This window comes from Monodon monoceros, unplaced genomic scaffold, assembly GCF_005190385.1.
Source record: "Monodon monoceros isolate NGI ecotype Baffin Bay Population unplaced genomic scaffold, NGI_Narwhal_1 Super_Scaffold_13, whole genome shotgun sequence".
NCBI lineage: Eukaryota > Metazoa > Chordata > Mammalia > Artiodactyla > Monodontidae > Monodon > Monodon monoceros.
The window spans coordinates 71,215,478-71,233,104 of NW_021703769.1; the positions used below are offsets into that span (position 1 = coordinate 71,215,478).

Sequence of the window (17,627 nt, forward strand, 5' to 3'; positions counted from 1 at the left end):
CATAATGTCTTCTTATTTCAGTAAGAACCATCAGGTAAAAAAACCCCTGAGGACTTCCCTTCTGGTGCAGTGGTTAAGAATCCGCCTGCCAATGCAGGGGACATGGGTTCGAGCCCTGGTCTGGGAAGATCCCACATGCCGTGGAGCAACTAAGCCCGTGCACCACAAAGACTGAGCCTGTGCTCTAGAGCCTGCGAGCCACAACTACTGAGCCTGCGTGCTGCAACTACTGAAGCCCGTGTGCCTAGAGCCCGGGCTCCGCGACAAGAGAAGCCACCACATTTAGAAGCCCGCGCACCGCAACAAAGAGTAGCCCCCACTCAACACAACTAGAGAAAACCCACGCACAGCAACGAAGACCCAACACAGTCAAAAATAAATAAATTAAAATAATAAATAAATAAAAAAAGAAAACCCCTGAAATGAGAAGCAAATCTCTCAGTTTTACTATGCCATATTTTTCACACTTTTTTTTTTTTTTTAAGCAACACTTTCCTAAGTTGTTTCATATGAAGCTTTCACTAAAGAAAGGAGTTGCGGGACTTCCCTGGTGGTGCAGTGGTTAAGAATCCGTCTGCCAACGCAGGTGACACGGACTTGAGCCCTGGTCTGGAAAGATCTCACATGCTGCAGAGCAACTAAGCCCGTGTGCCACAACTACTGAGCCCACGCACCACAACTACTGAAGCCTGCACGCCTAGAGCCCGTGCTCCGCAACAAGAGAAGCCACCACAATGAGAAGCCCGTGCACCACAAAGAAGAGTAGCCCCTGCTCGCCGCAACTACAGAAAGCCTGCGTGCAGCAACGAAGACCCAACGCAGCCAGAAAAAAAAAAAAAAAAAAAGAGGAGCTGCTAAGTTCTCTGGTTTCTAATCAGCTAAGAGGCAGGAGCCTTAGGGCAAAATTCTTAAAAAGAAAAAAAGCCGTCAAAACCTGTTTTGGTTGAAAACAGAATTCATTGCAGTTTGGCTAGGCTCATCTTGTTGACCCACTAGATCTGAAGACATAGCTTGAAAAAATAATAGTGTAAAATATCTCACTGATTCGCTGTACTTCTTAAAATGTGGCCTAGAAAAATTAAAACTACGTAAGTGGATCTTAAGGCTCTAGATAGTTCCTTTGGACATTCATTAGAAACAATTTTTTATATGTGTAGTTTTCATTTTAGGCGCCCCACAAAGAAAGCAAGGAGAACTTTTACTTGTATCTTCCTGTCGAAATATGCAAATGAATTTGAACAAAATATATTTGGAATGTTCAGGTCTTTGCATAAACAACTCAAGCATAAAGTTTTTTCAGATTTTTTGCTTATTTCTCAGGAAGCCCCTGTATTGCTACCTTTTCTCAGCCCTCCTCCTTTTTCCTTTGTCTGTAGAGCGAGAGACCCTCACTGACAGGCAATGATGCGGAAATGCCACCAGAGCCTTTCATGTTTCATTTTCATGAACCGGGTACCAGTATTTGGGGCTGGCCAGTTTGTTCCCCTGGGACCTCTAACCCATTTGGAAATGGATGTGCCATTTTGACAGGACAGTTGTGCCCTTTGGTGTCACCATAAACACCAAATTCCTCGCCCTGTGTCCTTTCTGTCTCCTGGCTCTGCTTCCCAGGAGGCTTTCTGCCATTTTGCTCAGACCCAGTGAGCTGTGTGGTCCTTTTTTAGCCGGTCCAAGCAGGTTTTCTCTTAGCACAGCCCAGTGAGCTGCCCAGTATTTACTTTCCCAGTTCTGTTTATCATGACAACTTCCCACAAAGACACAGAAACTGAGTTAACTACCAGCCCCCACAGCCAGCGGCACTTCCTGTCCTGGGCGCTGCCCAAGGAAATAATAAAGCAATTATTTCTTACTTGAAGCTGTGCATCTTGAAGGACGGGTGAGAGAGAAAAGGACATTTATTCATGCAGTTATGTTCCAGGCCCAGTTACAGGTGATTTGCAGATGGAAATATCGTTTGATATTCACCTTAGACCTACAAGGTCGCTTTCTTTTATTCTTATTTTGACTTATAGGAAGTAGCAGAGTTGTCTTACACCTCAGGGCCTCTGCTTAGGTTGCTATGGGTTTTGTCCCGCAGAAAACTCGTCTCCAAGAGGCAAATTGGGGCTGAGTGAAATTCAGCTCCTGCTCTATTCGCTAAGCCTTGGGCCCTGCTTGGGCCGTATTGGCCTGGAGGAAGGGATGCCTTCCCAAGTCACACAAAGACACACTGCAGGCCAAGTGCCCAGGTCTGGCCCAAAGCCCCACTCCATCCCTGTCAAAGTTCCTGAGAAGAGGGATGTTGCCTGCTCTTCCCCATGAGGCCTGTAGGCAGGGACCCAGCCACAGTGTCTGGAGGACAGGCCCTCGGTCAAGCTGGCTCCTCCTCCTTCCTCAGTTCACGCCATTCTTGGGCTGACAGATGCCTTGTTTGTCTTGTAGACTCCCAGCTGCAAAGTCATCACATCTATTATAGGGAAGGCTGATCCATTCCACTGCTCACTGCAAAACTAATCAAGCTTCTTTGGTCCCACCCTACAACATCCTCTTACCACTTACTGCTATGGCACTCTGTAAGAGTCAATTTCTTTTTGGTCAATATACATTCATGGTAAAAAATTCAAATATAAAGGAGGATACAGGGAAAAGTGAGTTTCCTTCATACACTCAATCCCAAGTTTCTCAGACTCCTTCCCCAGAAATAACCACTGTTACTAGTTTTTTTCTTCTTCTAGAGATATTGTATGCATAAACAAACATATATATATATATATATATATATATATATATAAAGTAACTCTCCCCCCTCACTTTAAAACCTAAATAATAGCATATTACACACATATTGTCCAGTACCTTGCTCTTTCCTCCCATTAATAATAGAGATTAGATAGTCTTTATATCTGTGCATTTAGATCCACCTTATTAAAAAAAAATCTCATGGTGTCTGTACACTTAGATCTATCTAATTTTCTTAATCTCATGGTATAGCCGTATCACAGTGGTTCTCAATCTTGGGTGACTCTGTACCCCCTCCCCCTCCAGCCAGGAGACAACTTTGGTTATTACAACTGGGGGTGGTTACAAACATCCAATATGGGTAGAGGCCAGGAATGCTGCTAAATATCCTATAATACACAGAACAGTCCCCCACAGCAAAGAATTACCTGGCCTAAAATGTCAATAGTGCCGAGACCGAGAAATTTTGCTGTATAATAACTCAGTTAACCAGATCCCCTATTGATAGGCACTTAGGTGGTTTCTAATATTTTGATATATAGACAGTGCTGCATTGACAATGGTATAAATTGGAGTTCTCAGTTGCAGATGGTATAATCTATTTTAGTTTAAGCAGAAAGGGATTATAAAGTGGTGACTAAGTTTTTGAGAAGGTTAAGAGTCAAGTTTGGATGCTTCCCAGCCAGTAATAGATACCAGGCTGAGGGTCCAACACCACCACAGAAAATTTCTAGTGGAAATTCCAGTGCTGTTGCCTCATGCCATTGACATTAGTGATACTAAGGATGTTATAACCTGCACAAGAGCTACCCCTGAAGGACCAAAGGCTTGGGCTGCTATGCTGGCCAGAACAGCTGAATGTACCACAAATGACTGCTGCCTCCAATCCTGCGTGATGCATCTGCTGGACAAAATTGGGCTGGAGATGATCAAGAGACAGGTGTGGAACTCAGGAGCATCATGGCTGGACCTACACATCGGGGAGCTGAAGGCATGATGTGGATGAGATTCTCCAGAGCCAATTTTTAACTTGGAGTCTTTGCTAGGGGTCTGAGAATAGCATCAGGGGGGTCACAGATTTGGACAGAAAAGAGTACATTTAAATTTTTACTAACCTCCAATTGACACTTAGCATTTTTCTCAATCGGCTATCTATAGGCAACAAACCACAGCAGTGTCTGGGTCTTTGACACCAACAGAAATCTCAGAAATTTTCATATCACACTGCAGCTGTTGCAGGTATCTTAAAACATTTTTTACATTCTGTTCTACTTCAAAATTCAGATATTATGCTATCAGGTCTGTATATTTGATCATGAAGATGTTTTTAAGAAATATTTTGATAACTCTATTTTCATTTAATTGGTTTCCTTTGTATTCTTACAATGTTTGTTTTATGCATTTAAAAATATTCTAAGAAGGGATCCACAGAATTCACTAGACTCTGGCACAAAAAGAGGTTAAGAACCTCTCATCTGGAACTAATCACAAACTCAACTGCCTCCAAGGGCCAGGTAGAGGCCTGAAAACCAGGACGTGCTTTGGTTTCTTACGTTTGAAGGGAAGAAATATTTTCCCTTGCTTTTAATTCCACTCTAAGAACAGCTACGTTAAACACCTGATGTAAATGGCGATTGACTCTGGCTTCCATGTCAGGAATACTAGGAAGTAATGGAGACTCTGGTCAGTTGCAAGCACATGCCCCAGCAGCTTCTTGTCCCAGCTGACCCTTGCCCTGTGGGAAAGTGGGCCTTGGATGGCCAGAGCCTCCAGTTTTCAAGAAAAGCCAGAAGTTTGGATTTTTCTCTATTTTTAGTGTTGGCAAATGGTTAAAAAAATTAAAACCAACATGTAGGCTACAGACAACCTGTCTGTGGGCTGCGTTTCACACCAGGCTGCAGTTGGGGCTTTTGAGTCTCGAGGAAGAAGCAAAGGAGGCTGAAGACAGAACTCTGGAGAGCACTGCTATCTGCAGGGCGAGCAGAGGAGGAGAATGCAGGGAAGGAGCTAAATGGACAGTGGGAAAGGGGGGAGGGCCCGGAGCAGGGATGCCAAGTAAGGAGACTTTTAAGGAGTGAGAGGCCCCCGTGTTTCGTGAGTCAGGAGAGGTTCACTGAGAGAGATAAGCCTGGAGAAACAGTCACTTGAGGTAGCCTTTCACAAGTCACAGTCTGAGCCTATTACTCCCTGCCACGCTGCTGCATGAGTGCCCTTCCCCACCCACGCCTTTGACTTTGCCATACCATCTGCCTGTTACACCATATCCTCTGCTGCTTGGTGAACTCCTACTTATCCTGTAAGGCCTGGCTTCAACGTCACCACCTCTTTTTCCTCTTCTGTGGTTGTCTACCTGATGGATGACTTGCTCTCCCAGAAGAGTTTCCACAGTCCTTGATTCCATGTTACAGCACTTACCACATTTGATTCAAATACACTTTGGGGTTTGTGGGGTTTGTGGGTCTCACCCACATCTTGCCCACTGGCTATAAGGTCTTGTGGCTCAGGGACTGGATTTTTTTATCCTCTTCTCTCTAGGTCTGCCCCAGGCTTGGTACATATTATGCAGTGCTCAAGCGACGTTTGCTGAAGCACGGGGGTTAACTCTGAGCCAGGCTGCCTGGGTTGGGCACCTGGCTTTGCCACTTTCTGTGTAGCCCTGGGCACAGCTTTTTATCTTTCCATGCCCTTTTGTTCATCTGTAAAATGTAATTCTCATGTCAACATTTTATTGTGAAGAATAAGATTAAACAAGCTATACTTACAGCACTCAGAACACTGCCTGAAACTTAGTAAGCCTTATCAAAGTGTTATGTTATTATAAATATGTTATATATAAATATTATTATTATATATGTTAGATTTGTTATTAAATTGCTTTATCTATTTTGTACACTAATGCATCCTCAGTACCCTGGACAGTCCCTGGAACACTGTAGGTACTTAATAAATATTTGTAGAATCAATGAATGAATGAGTGACGGACTTCCCTCTGTTTGCCCTCACTCAAGTGTCACAGTGCCCTCCCAGTGGGGGTGGGGTGGGTGACAGGGTGTTCAAGGGCCATTAGGGCCTAAGTCAGGAATTCAGTAGAAGTTTGTGGGCATAGTCCACAATTATTTCTCTAGGAAAACGTGTCTAACCTACAAAGGAAGTTCTGGAACCCACATCACAGGTAAGCTGGGAAGGAAAATCCGCATGGCTCATGTACCAGGAATAACCTCCTTTGTCTTGTTTTATTCAATACTTTCAAATTTCCTTCTCTAGGCAAGGCTGATTAGAGTGCAAGCTGCAAGTTAATTTGAATTTCACTTTTTGTTCTTGCTCTTATAGGGAGTGAAAAGGCTTCAGAACACTTCAAAGTGTTCGCATAACCAACATAAGGAGTGTTTTGCAGCCACACAGACCTGGATTCAAATCAGGACCCCTGACCCTTAGCTGTTCTATAATCATGGATTGCACTCAGCCTGAGTCTCATTTTTCTTACCTGTAAAATGGAGATAGCTTTACCTTCTTCATAAGACTGTAATGGGAAAGCAATTAATTGTGCATTTTGAAATCACTTCAGCTCTATACAAATATCAGTTATTATTGGATCTCCACATTGGTTCCTCGGTAGGGTTTCAGGAGAATAAAGAGTAGCCCTTTATCAGTAAAAAGGCTGGGAAATCCCTGATCTAATCTCAGTGCTCTTTGAGATCCGGAGGGTTTGGGCTTTCCAGTCCAAGAGCTAGTCAAGCCAAGCTACTCGCGGGCCAAGCCGTGAGGGTGTGGGTGGGCGATCAGTGCTTGACCAGACTGTGACCCAAGGTTCCGGGATAAACTCCATGCTTTCTTTCATGGCAAGCGTCACAATCTACAAACCCTGATAAGGACTTCAGCAGACGCAAGCCTGAAAGACGATGAGTGAATACCTAGACGCAGGGAGAGGGTCGGTGTGTGTTGTCGGTGGAGAAACACTAGAGCCGGAGAGGGAGGCTGGCGCCGGAGGGAGGATGCATTTGATGCAGTATAAGGGGAATGGAGCGCAGGAGCTCTCCATCCTGAGCGAAAGTGAGGCCCAGTGAAAGGGGCCAGCCTGAGGAATTTCGGTTCCCGCCCCTCGGCTCCCGGCTTTGACTACAGTTCCGCCCGCAACCGCCCTGGGCCCCTCGCCCCGCCCCCAGAGGGTAATCGGGCTGTACCATTATGCCATCATAGGGGTAAGGGTGAAACGTGGGCTTAGTCCTGAAAAGCAAATATAACTTCTTTGTCAGAAAAACAGAGGATTATATGTATTATTTGCAAGGTTCTTAGTTAATACGCTTCCTTTCTGCCTGCTAGGGTCCTCTATACTCCCTGAAGAGTTGCAGGAGTCGGCCACGATTCCCCCTTTCCTTTACGCAGTTGGTGCGTTCCCCCGGCATGCGTAGGCGGGGAGGCGTACATAAACCTCGACCCAGGAGGCGGGGCTGCTCAGTCCTCGAGGCGTCGGTGCTGTGGTGTTGGAATCTTGCTGATTGTCGGCCTGTGCGCGCGTGCGCGGACATGGCCTCAAACGGTATGTAAGGGCGCGAGGCGGCGGTGGCGCGCCGGCCCCGGGCCTTGTTACCTTCCAGTCGGGCTTTTGTTTTTCGGTGGGACCTGGGCGACGATCGCGTGTAGGGTCTTCTCGCAGCACTGGCGGGAAGCAGCGGAGAGGGGTGGAAGGGGGAGGCCGATGTCGCCATCTTGTTTCGCTCCTCTGGCGCCTGGCGCGGGGCGGGAGGTCTTCCCTTCGCAGCCCCTTTCCTTGAGGTGAGGGTTGCGAGGGACACTTCTTGGTGATTGGAAACGTGAGGCATGGATGGAAATGCCCGGTCCCTGTAGCCTTTTCTCCTTCTCATTCCGAGCCTCGCGCTCGGGCCCGCTTTGTCGCAGTGCTGCATCCGGGCATTCGGAGCGCGCACGCGCTCTGCTGGCCCCTCCCCCCTTTCTGGCGGCGCGAATCCCCCCTCCCGCCTCGTGTCGGCCCTGCTTTTTGTCGCGAGACCCTTCGCTGGAGGCTCCGCGGCGCGCGTCCGGTTTGGGCCTTGCCCCCGGGGTCCCTCGGGAAGGGGCGGGACCGCCTCGTTCCCGCCTCGCTTGCCACGCGGGCGGGGGCGGAGGCTTGGGCCAGCTTAACGGCTGGGGGTGGTCCAACGGACTTGGGGACCCGGCCCGAGGCTTTTCCCGCCTAAATTTCCTCTCTCGGAGGTGGTTACTGAAAGGAACGGCCGCCCGAGGCTACACCTTCTCCCGGTCCTTTTGCTCTTTTCTGCGGGAGGAAGCGCCTCGTTTCCTGTACCGGCGAGACGAGTGGATCTGGCCAGTGCGTCTAACATGTGGCGTTTTAAAAGCGCTTTCTCTTTCTTCGGTTCGCCGAGTCCGCCCACAGTCCCGAGGCAGGCAAGGAGGAGATAAGAAAACGCACTCGTGGGGAGCCACAGGGCTGGGGACTAGAGTACCAGTCGACTTGCCTCCCGAGGCGACCGCTCTTTGATGGTGATCTCTGTTGTTTGGGATCAAAGAGCGCTCTTCTCTTGGTTAGCTAGCTTTGCATTAAAAGCTTCCGTTTCCAGTCTCCAAGATTGGGCAAAGGGTGAAGAGCGGCCTCTTTGGAGACTTTCTGGTTTTTCGGATTGAGAAAGTGGAGGCTACGTTCCGAACAATTCTGCCTCTGGCTTGAATTAAAACCTGTTCTGCTGAAGCAGCTGTGTGACTTTAGCTTGATTTTCGGTGATATTTTTGTCTTCGAGCGGGTGTGAGAAGGAAATATGTGTAAATTTGTGCAGTTTCTGACATCGATTGAAGTTGCAGAAAATTGGAGCTGTTCACCAAGGCTCTTGCTTTTTCCAGTACTTAAGGCTTCTTGGTCTCTGTAGAAATTCGTTGTTTCTTTACTTTTCTTTATTGTAAGAAAACTTGACTACGGTCTGCCAGATTGCTCCTCTCAACTAGGGTTTCATGTGGGAATTTATGCCTCGTTGACTTTCCTCTCTGGGGTCCCCAAAGCTAGCTTGAGTTAAGACTTTTCACTCTAGTCTACTCTTAGGGATGGTTGAAGGTAATATAATTGTGTTTTTGTTTTTCAGACTATACTCAACAAGCAACCCAAAGGTGAGTGTCATTTCTGGGCTTCCAGAGTTTGTAAAGGGCAAGGGTGGCTAAGGTGTTTTTGTCTGAGAGCACGGTTTGTCTTTTTCTCCAGTTATGGGGCCTACCCAACCCAGCCTGGGCAGGGCTATTCCCAGCAGAGCAGTCAGCCCTATGGACAGCAGAGCTACAGTGGCTACGGCCAGTCAGCGGACACTTCAGGCTATGGCCAGAGCAGCTATGGTAGTTCTTACGGACAGGCCCAGAACAGTGAGTCTCTTTTAGTGGGTCACCCCACCTCTTCCTGCTGTTTCTGAATGTTGCTTTTTTCAAACCTAAGCAGTGCTGAAATGTTTGCTTTAACCAGTCTATGACCCTTAAAGCACTTCAGCGTTTGAGTCCTTTCAAACAAAAATACATAATTGGTTTGTAATTGTTTCCTATTATTTTCTTTGACTATTTACTTTTCTATTTATGTTGCACTTTTCCCCATTTCCCCTAAGAGTGAAAGTGAAATGGGAGGGCGGGGTGTGTGTGTGGGAGTATTGCCTAAAGGGAGAAAACTTTTAGATACTTAAAGGGAGAAAATGGCTTCCTTGAAGATGTTTGAAGTCCGACTGCTGTATATCACATGATACACCAGGAGGTGGAATTTGCCCTGAGGTCCTGAAGTGTAAATAATATGGGGTTGTCTTATTTGTACTGCACACGTTATGGGCAGGTTGAAATGCTGTTAATTAATAGGGATCTCTTGGGCTGTGATTAGTGGTGGTCCTGGAGGCTGGCTTTGGTGTGGGTGGGATGAGACTGGATCTCTGAAGTTGGTAGAATTTGGAATATTAAGCTTTAAGGTAAAAGAGAAGGGTAATCTCTGACTGTGAGTTGCAGGATTTCCAAGCATCTTCTAAGAGGCTGACTTTTCAAGTATGGGTAGCATTAGGTGGTATATAATGTTTTCTTCAACCCATTCCTTGCCTTTTCTCTTTCATCATAGTTTTTGTGACTTCCTTTTTCTTTTTCTTCTAGCAGGCTATGGCACACAGTCAACTCCCCAGGGATATGGCTCAACTGGTGGCTATGGCAGTAGCCAAAGTTCTCAGTCGTCTTACGGGCAGCAGTCCTCATACCCTGGCTATGGCCAGCAGCCAGCTCCTAGCAGCGCCTCGGGAAGGTAAGGAGTTGTGGGGAGAGGGGAGAGGACTGAAAGATTAGGGGTGCATGAGTGAGCATGAGGACTAACGGGGGTGGCCTCTGTTGGGTACAGAGAATGGGGTGTACTGAAAGTGAAAGAAGGTTTTGGACATGCTGGCATTATGATTCTGTTTTTTCCTTTTCCCTAGTTACGGTAGCAGTTCTCAGAGCAGCGGCTATGGGCAGCCCCAGAGTGGGGGCTATGGCCAGCAGTCTGGCTATGGTGGACAGCAGCAAAGCTATGGACAGCAGCAAAGCTATAATCCCCCTCAGGGCTATGGGCAGCAGAACCAGTACAACAGCAGCAGTGGAGGTGGAGGGGGTGGTGGAGGTGAGATGTCTTCAGCTTTGTCTCATACCTGCTTTTTGTAAGGAATTGTATCCCGCTCGACCCGTTCCCTAAAAGGTTCTTAAAAATGTTGCGCTTTTGTTTCCTAGCTTCATTTTAATTTTTTTTGTCATTTATCACCTGGTGTAGTTGAACTGCTTTGTGCCACCTCACAGTCTGTTTTGTGTTTCTTAAAGGCATCCTTTCTTTCCTGACAGGTAACTATGGCCAAGATCAGTCCTCCATGAGTAGTAGTGGCGGCGGCGGTTATGGCAATCAGGACCAGAGTGGTGGCGGCGGCTACGGGGGAGGCCAGCAGGACCGTGGGGGCCGTGGCCGGGGCGGTGGCGGTGGTTACAGCCGCAGCAGTGGTGGCTATGAACCCAGAGGTCGTGGAGGCGGCCGTGGAGGCAGAGGCGGCATGGGGTAGGTGTCTTGTGAGCCAGGGAGTAACATCAGTGAGCAGTGTGGAGGGTTGCATGAATCTCCCTTGAAGCCTAGTCCCTTAGTGCATGGTTAGTCTTATTCTAGGGATTTGTGGGGGCTTTGATTTAGGAGCATTGACTGTTTCTTCTTCATACATCCCCATTTTATTTTTGTGAGAACTTGGGAACCTGAACTTCTACCCACACCTCTGTATAGAGATTTGAGTACTGACATTTTTATTTCTGAAGAAAAAGAAACATGGGTGTATATGGATTGGAGTCATTGATATCCTAGGCAAGAAAAATGGAAGTAAAGGCTTCTTTCTCTGCAAGGGAAACCGATGATCCCACTCCTGGTAATAGGGAAACTTGTTACTTGTTACTTGTATTCCCATGTGTCCTCTGAGGAAGTTGTAAATGGTTAACCTGACTTGAGCTTCCAGGAATTGGCTACTCTCTCTTTCTGTATTCTGTAGTCATTTGAATCCACGAGCACTCATTTGACTGACAGTAATGATTTTGTGTGTGACTTGGTTCATGGGGCTATCTGAAGTGTGCAGACCTTTTGGACAAAATACAGTACGCTTGGCAGTGGTATCCCACCTATTTGCTCCACTGTCCCCCTTCCTCTGGTTACTTGTCCAACTGGACCTTCTTTCCTCCCCTTCCTGCTGAAGTTGAAGTAAAACCTTAGATTTAATGTTAAAGCACTTGTCAAATCTGTTGGTAAATATGATTTGAAGGACCCTACTCTGTCTCCCTTGAGAGGGGAGGAATGTCAGTGTGTTACTCCTTTTTGGGAAAAAGTAGGTTTTTTAAAGAGTTTGTGTATGGTAAGTATTCAGAGGTGGGTGGGGGCAATCTCAAAAACCGTACAAAATAAGGAAAACTCTGTTGTGTGCGTGTGTTTAATGCAAAACTTTAAAAAGAAAAACAACTGTTAATGTGACTGTTAACTTGCTCTGCATTTTATGTGCCACAGGTATGAAAGGTGACATTGCAAAATACTCCGCTCTTCTCACAGTGTTAGAAGGGGTGACCCCGGGGGTGGGGAGAGATCAAAAACAGCTCAGTAGTTAGGGTAGGGCTTAGCTAAGTTTGTCTCGCTTTAAGGGGAAATTGCCTTTGGTTTTGACTTTTTATGGAACAGGGTTGGGTCTGCTTGCTGCTTTCAAAGCAAAAAACCACAAAAATGTGTTCAGGGCTACCCCAGCCTGGTGTGAAATGTCTTCTGGGTAAATCGGGGGTAGGGTTTTTAAACCAACTACTGGGTTGTCATCCACTCGCGACAAGAGGAAAAAACATCTGCTACGTCGGAAGAACGACCAAGGAAAATGGGTCTTTTTTTTTTCCAGAGGAAATAGATATATAACCTTTTAAAGCAAAATCCTTAAAAATTGTGTCTGAGAAATTGCACACGTGTGTGTGACATGCTCAAAGGTCAGACAAGGGGTGGTCAGGAAGGGGAATGTATTTTAGTAGCCATTTGTATTATCATTTTCCCAAAACACCTACCCATGTTTGGGGAATGTTGAACAAAATCAAAAACCGCCCTTTTGTAGCCGTTGGAAGCTTCATGTCCTTTCTTCTAACTTGTCTTCTCCAGCGGAAGTGACCGTGGTGGCTTCAATAAATTTGGTGGTAAGTGAACAGAGTTTCCAAAATTCCCAACTCCCAGCAATGCTTTGTCTGATTGTTCATTTGCAGATGTCTTAGCGTGTTTTAAGTGTCAAAGGTTTTGGAGTGTCCAGAACCACCTCCAGAAAGGGGTGGGGTAGAATGCCACCTGCTGCCAGATGTGTGCTAACCTGGAGGCAGGCAGGGGTAAGACTCAGCAGGCATCTGGTACCAATTGGGTTTGACCCAGGTTAAATAAGAGGTGTTTAAGTAGGCCTCTGACAGGAGTGTTGCCACACCCGGCACTTAGTGAGCACCGTAATGAGAAGCTGGAGAGTGTGCTGGAACACGTGGGGCCGACTTGGCTTTAGGATCCTTTTGATCAGTGTGTCCGAGGTTAGTGTGTGTGTGTGTGTGTGTGTGTGTGTGTGTGTGTGTGTGTATATAACAATCTCCAAATGTTTTAATTCTGGACGAGGGATGTGAACTTTTGCCCTGCCCTGAGGATGGTGAAGTTGGTATATATTTATATATTAAATACTGAATGGTGTCAATGCGATTCTATATACACGCATTTAAACTCAATTCAGATGGGCAAATAGAAACTAGCTCTGGGAAGGAAGGTGTGGACTACTTCCAAGAAAGGTTGGGAGTGTGTGTGGCTCATGGGAAATAACCAGGTCTTAAACAGCACAAAACTGAATTCATGGAAAAATGGCAAATTTGAGAAGTCTCCCAGTAAGCTGGAACTTTTCTGGTTTGGTTAACTAACAAAAGGTTTCTTGATTTGTCTCAACATTTAAAGCCAAAGGCTTGGGTTCATGATTTAGGTGTCATTGAGTGTGGGTACAATATTTATTTATGATGAATTCAGATAAACTTTGGTCAAAGATGGTCTCTGGAAAAAAAATAGAGGCTGCATTATGGAAATAAGATTTCTGGTGTGTTCCCTGGGACATGCTTAAAAAATACAATAGCTGTTATGTATGATTTTTATTTTCATGTGGTTTTGGGGAAAACAAACATGGTTTTAAGAATGGTTTCTAAAGATGAAATTAAAAATTGTTCTACAAGGGATAAGTGTCTTTGGTGTTAAAGTTTGGAGAAACTGTATGGATGCATATCACATTGCTGGTGGTGAGCCCATTTCTCTCTGGGGTGAGAGAACAGGGCCAAGCTATGAGTTGGTTAACTTCAAGGGGTCTCCCTCCTGGCCCTCCCAGTCTGTGCTGAGGACATTTCCCAGCCTGAGCTGAGGGAGGCAGCATTTTCTGAAATGTGGCGTTGTCCCTGTGGGGACTCAGGTTACATACAGATCTTAAGAAAAGGGGCCTCTGTCTTCCCCAGACCTGCCTAGGATTTTTCTCTGGGCAGGCAACCCAGGACAGGGTTTGGAGTGAGGCTGTGAGCACTTACCTGATATTTTGCAAAAGTTTGGATTTGGTGTGAATTTTTCTCCTTGTCTTTCTCAGCCTGTTGACTAACGGCTCCTCTTTCCTTGTTTTTTTGTTTTTTGTTTTTTTTTCATGTCACTTAAGGCCCTCGGGACCAAGGATCACGTCATGACTCTGGTAAGTCCAGAGGTGGCATGAAGGAATGGCTCAAGTGGTATCAGGACTTTTCCTGGATGTTCTTTGAAACTTAAAGGGATGTGAAGAACAGGGGTAGAGAAGAAGGAAAATGTAGGGAAGGGAGTTTAGGTGTAGCTATACTTAACAGTGATTTATAAATGAGCCATGTATCAGAAATACCTGATGTGGTGATTTCCTCTCCCAGTAATTTAGGAGGTCTGGGAGGAGCCCGAGAATTTGCATTGCTAACAAGTTTCAGGAGATGCTGATGCATCTGTGTGTGGACCATAATCCTGAACTGCTGGTTCAGTAAGCAGTGGCTTTTAAAAATGGGGATCGTAACCAAATTATTGAACGAAAAGGACACAGAAAGGGAAGCACTTAGTGTATTTTTTGTTTTAATTATGTTTATATACTGGATTTTAGTGTAAAATAGGTTTCTTAACTTGGGGGTCTTAACGTTGACAAACAGCTGGTGTACTTACTCTGTGGTTGGGCAGTTAACTCCTGAGCCCTGGTTTCTTAGTGAGCATCAACATGTTTCAAAGGGTAGTTGTAAAACTAAATTTAAATTTGTGAAGTGGCTGGCATATTGGTACTCAGATAATAAAATAGAAGGGATGGGGATTTCTTTTGTCCGACCTAAACCAAAGTATATTGCTTGCTTTAGAATTTTTCTTCTTTGAAAGCGAAATAGCAAGTATTAAAGTTAGGTTATTAAGAGTCACTGACTTGTTTTACCTTTGCTTGTTTCCTCTCTTCAAATTCATGTTTCTTTCTGCGTTTGACAAGCAGAACAGGATAATTCAGACAACAACACCATCTTCGTGCAAGGCCTGGGCGAGAATGTTACAATTGAGTCTGTAGCCGATTACTTCAAGCAGATTGGTATCATTAAGGTACTTGTGGAGCAGAGTGGGTGCTTTCTATCAGTGCTGCAGGCTTTTGGATTTCACACCTTAGTGAAAAAAAAAAGTCTTAATGGTTGCCTGCTTAATTTGTTGAAGAAAGAACATTAGCCTTTGCCATTTTTTAAAGGGAATCACATTTTAACACAAAGGAGGCACAATTGGTAAAAAAGGGAGTGTCTAAAACTTTTGAGTTTGTAGTCTATAATCTTTACTTTCATCTTTTAATATTGAAGTGAGAAACAGTTATAGTTGACGGCTTTAATTCAAGTTACGTGAAATACAAAGGTATGGTGGTGATAGTGCTGTCTTCTTTAAGACTGATGTTACCTCACGTTGATTTTTTCAGACAAATAAGAAAACAGGACAGCCCATGATTAATCTGTACACAGACAGGGAAACAGGCAAACTGAAGGGAGAGGCAACAGTGTCATTTGATGACCCACCTTCTGCTAAAGCAGCTATTGACTGGTTTGATGGTATGTATGCGGAGGCTGGCAGGGGTGGGGGACAGGGTAACTAGCTTTGGGAAATGGCCTGTGTTTTGAGGATTTCTGTGAGTCTTCCAACACTCCTATTTGGGCATGGTCTTATTTTTTCTTAGGTTTCATGAGATTGTAAACATTTACAAGAAGGCAGAGTCTTCTCTTGATTGTACCAAGTGTGTTTTTGGACCCACAGGTCTTAATAAAAAGTCTCTTTATACCTCCTTTATTTCTTTAGGTAAAGAATTCTCTGGGAATCCTATCAAGGTCTCATTTGCTACTCGGCGAGCAGACTTCAATCGGGGTGGTGGCAATGGTCGTGGAGGCCGAGGGCGAGGAGGTGAGGAGCTACTTCTGCTGGCGTAAGAGGTGATGGGGAGAGAAGGGAGGGAGGATGGTAAGGGTTTGCATGGGAGAGAAGGTTAGGTTAACCAAACTTGGAAGCGGAGCAGACCTATTCTTGTGTCTACACTAGGACCCATGGGCCGTGGAGGCTATGGAGGTGGTGGCAGTGGTGGCGGTGGCCGAGGAGGATTCCCCAGCGGTGGCGGTGGCGGTGGAGGACAGCAGCGAGCAGGGGACTGGAAGTGTCCTAATCCGTGAGTGAAACTTCTTTAATTCTTTTCTCAGCCCTCTTACACGTGTGCCCTTTGGTACTATGGTAGAGCTTGTGTTTTCTGACTAATAGATGTCAAAGGTACACTTTGACAGGCTTGGCCAGGAGTCACCTAGGTGAGGTAGCTCTAGTGGGAAAGATATTGGACTGGGTTCAATAACCTGCAGTTTTTGTCTGGCTCACTCCTGAGAAACAAGCCCTTTTGCTTTTCCGAGGCCTCATTTTCCTCACGTATCCGTAAGGTAACTGGAGTGTTCGTAATTCTAGGTCTTGTCTTACCGCCCCCCGGCCCTGACTAATTGTCTTATTTTCCTCAGTACGTGTGAGAACATGAACTTCTCTTGGAGGAATGAATGCAACCAGTGTAAGGCCCCTAAACCAGATGGCCCAGGAGGGGGACCAGGAGGCTCTCATATGGGTAAGGAAGAGGCAGAGCTGGTGATATGGAGTTGGGATCAAAAGGAGGCTAGAGGAAAGGTAGGAGGAATTTGGGGGATGTGATATGGGGATATATCATATTTATTTTTTCCTAGGGGGAAACTATGGAGACGATCGTCGTGGTGGCAGAGGAGGCTATGATCGGGGCGGCTACCGAGGCCGAGGCGGGGACCGTGGGGGCTTCCGAGGGGGCCGGGGTGGTGGGGACAGAGGTGGCTTTGGCCCTGGCAAGATGGACTCCAGGTAAGTAAGACTCTAAATTGAAATGAAAGTAGAGCAGTTGAACAGAGGTCGTGGGATTGCAAGGTTTTGGGACAGTGGTTTCATTTTGAGGGCTAGGTTGGAAAGCTGAGACTGTAACCATAGTGGGTAGGGAAGGAGGGAAGGAAGATTATCTGGGGGAGCTAATCTGTAGACTCCCACGTACTCTCTATACCTATAGGGAGATATGAGCTAGTTCTTGGGGTTGGGTAGCAGGGGCAGATAGGATTTCCGGGGTGGGGTGGGTAGAGAGGTTGGTAACTCAGACCTAATGGATACTCTTTCTTGCAGGGGTGAGCACAGACAGGATCGCAGGGAGAGGCCGTATTAGCCTGGCTCCTGAAGTTCTGGAGCAGCTTTCTTCCTGTACCCAGTGTTACCCTCATTATTTTGTAACCTTCCAACTCCTGATCACCCACGGGTTTTTTGTGTCGGACTATGTAATTGTAACCATATCTCTGGTTCCCATTAAAAACCATCATTTTAGTTAAATTTTCTTCCTCTTCCCCCTCTTCACTGTCCTGGAGCATTGATGTCCAGGTCAAGAATGTGGGGAGTTTTCCTCTTTCAGATCAACCTGCCTTGTGGGAACTGGAATAATTTGTTTGTTCCCACTTAGCAGGAACTGGAATAAAGTGTTTGATACTTGTTTCAGGGAGAAAAGGTCAAGTGTATCCTTGAAAGTAGAGATTAAACTTTTCTGTTATGGTAAAAACTAGATGAATGAAAGTGGTAAATGAGAAACATGTGGTGTGTTGGCCCAGAATTGTCCAACCATTTGGAAGTTTTTCTTTTACCATGTTTATTCACATGCTGGTTTTAGTGAGTTTATTATAGTAGTTCTGTTCTTTTTTTAAGGCCTCTTGGCTCTTCTGGCACTTTTCTGAGTGGGGTTCAAACAAATTAGGTTGCTTTGGGGGTGGTATTCAAGCTTGATCATGATTGGAGCACATAGTTATTAGCCAGTTGGGTGTTTTGA

General features: G+C 45.9%; 1 protein-coding gene across 2 annotated transcripts; it reads left to right on the forward strand.

Annotated features, from left to right (window-relative positions):
• The first annotated feature begins 7,166 nt into the window (after window positions 1-7,166).
• On the forward strand, window positions 7,167-17,365 carry FUS (FUS RNA binding protein). Of its 2 annotated transcripts, none has more exons than XM_029220507.1 (15): window positions 7,167-7,255; window positions 8,808-8,832; window positions 8,924-9,078; window positions 9,835-9,979; window positions 10,149-10,330; window positions 10,546-10,753; window positions 12,359-12,393; window positions 13,908-13,940; window positions 14,736-14,839; window positions 15,198-15,327; window positions 15,572-15,673; window positions 15,809-15,932; window positions 16,267-16,367; window positions 16,483-16,630; window positions 16,940-17,365. In XM_029220507.1, exons 1-15 carry the CDS (start codon window positions 7,243-7,245, stop codon window positions 16,977-16,979), a joined length of 1,545 nt encoding a protein of 514 aa, XP_029076340.1. In that variant the 5' UTR covers window positions 7,167-7,242; the 3' UTR covers window positions 16,980-17,365. The 2 variants fall into 2 exon arrangements, with proteins under 2 accessions (XP_029076340.1, XP_029076341.1); XM_029220508.1 differs by having other exon boundaries at window positions 9,838-9,979.
• The last annotated feature ends 262 nt before the right edge of the window (window positions 17,366-17,627 follow it).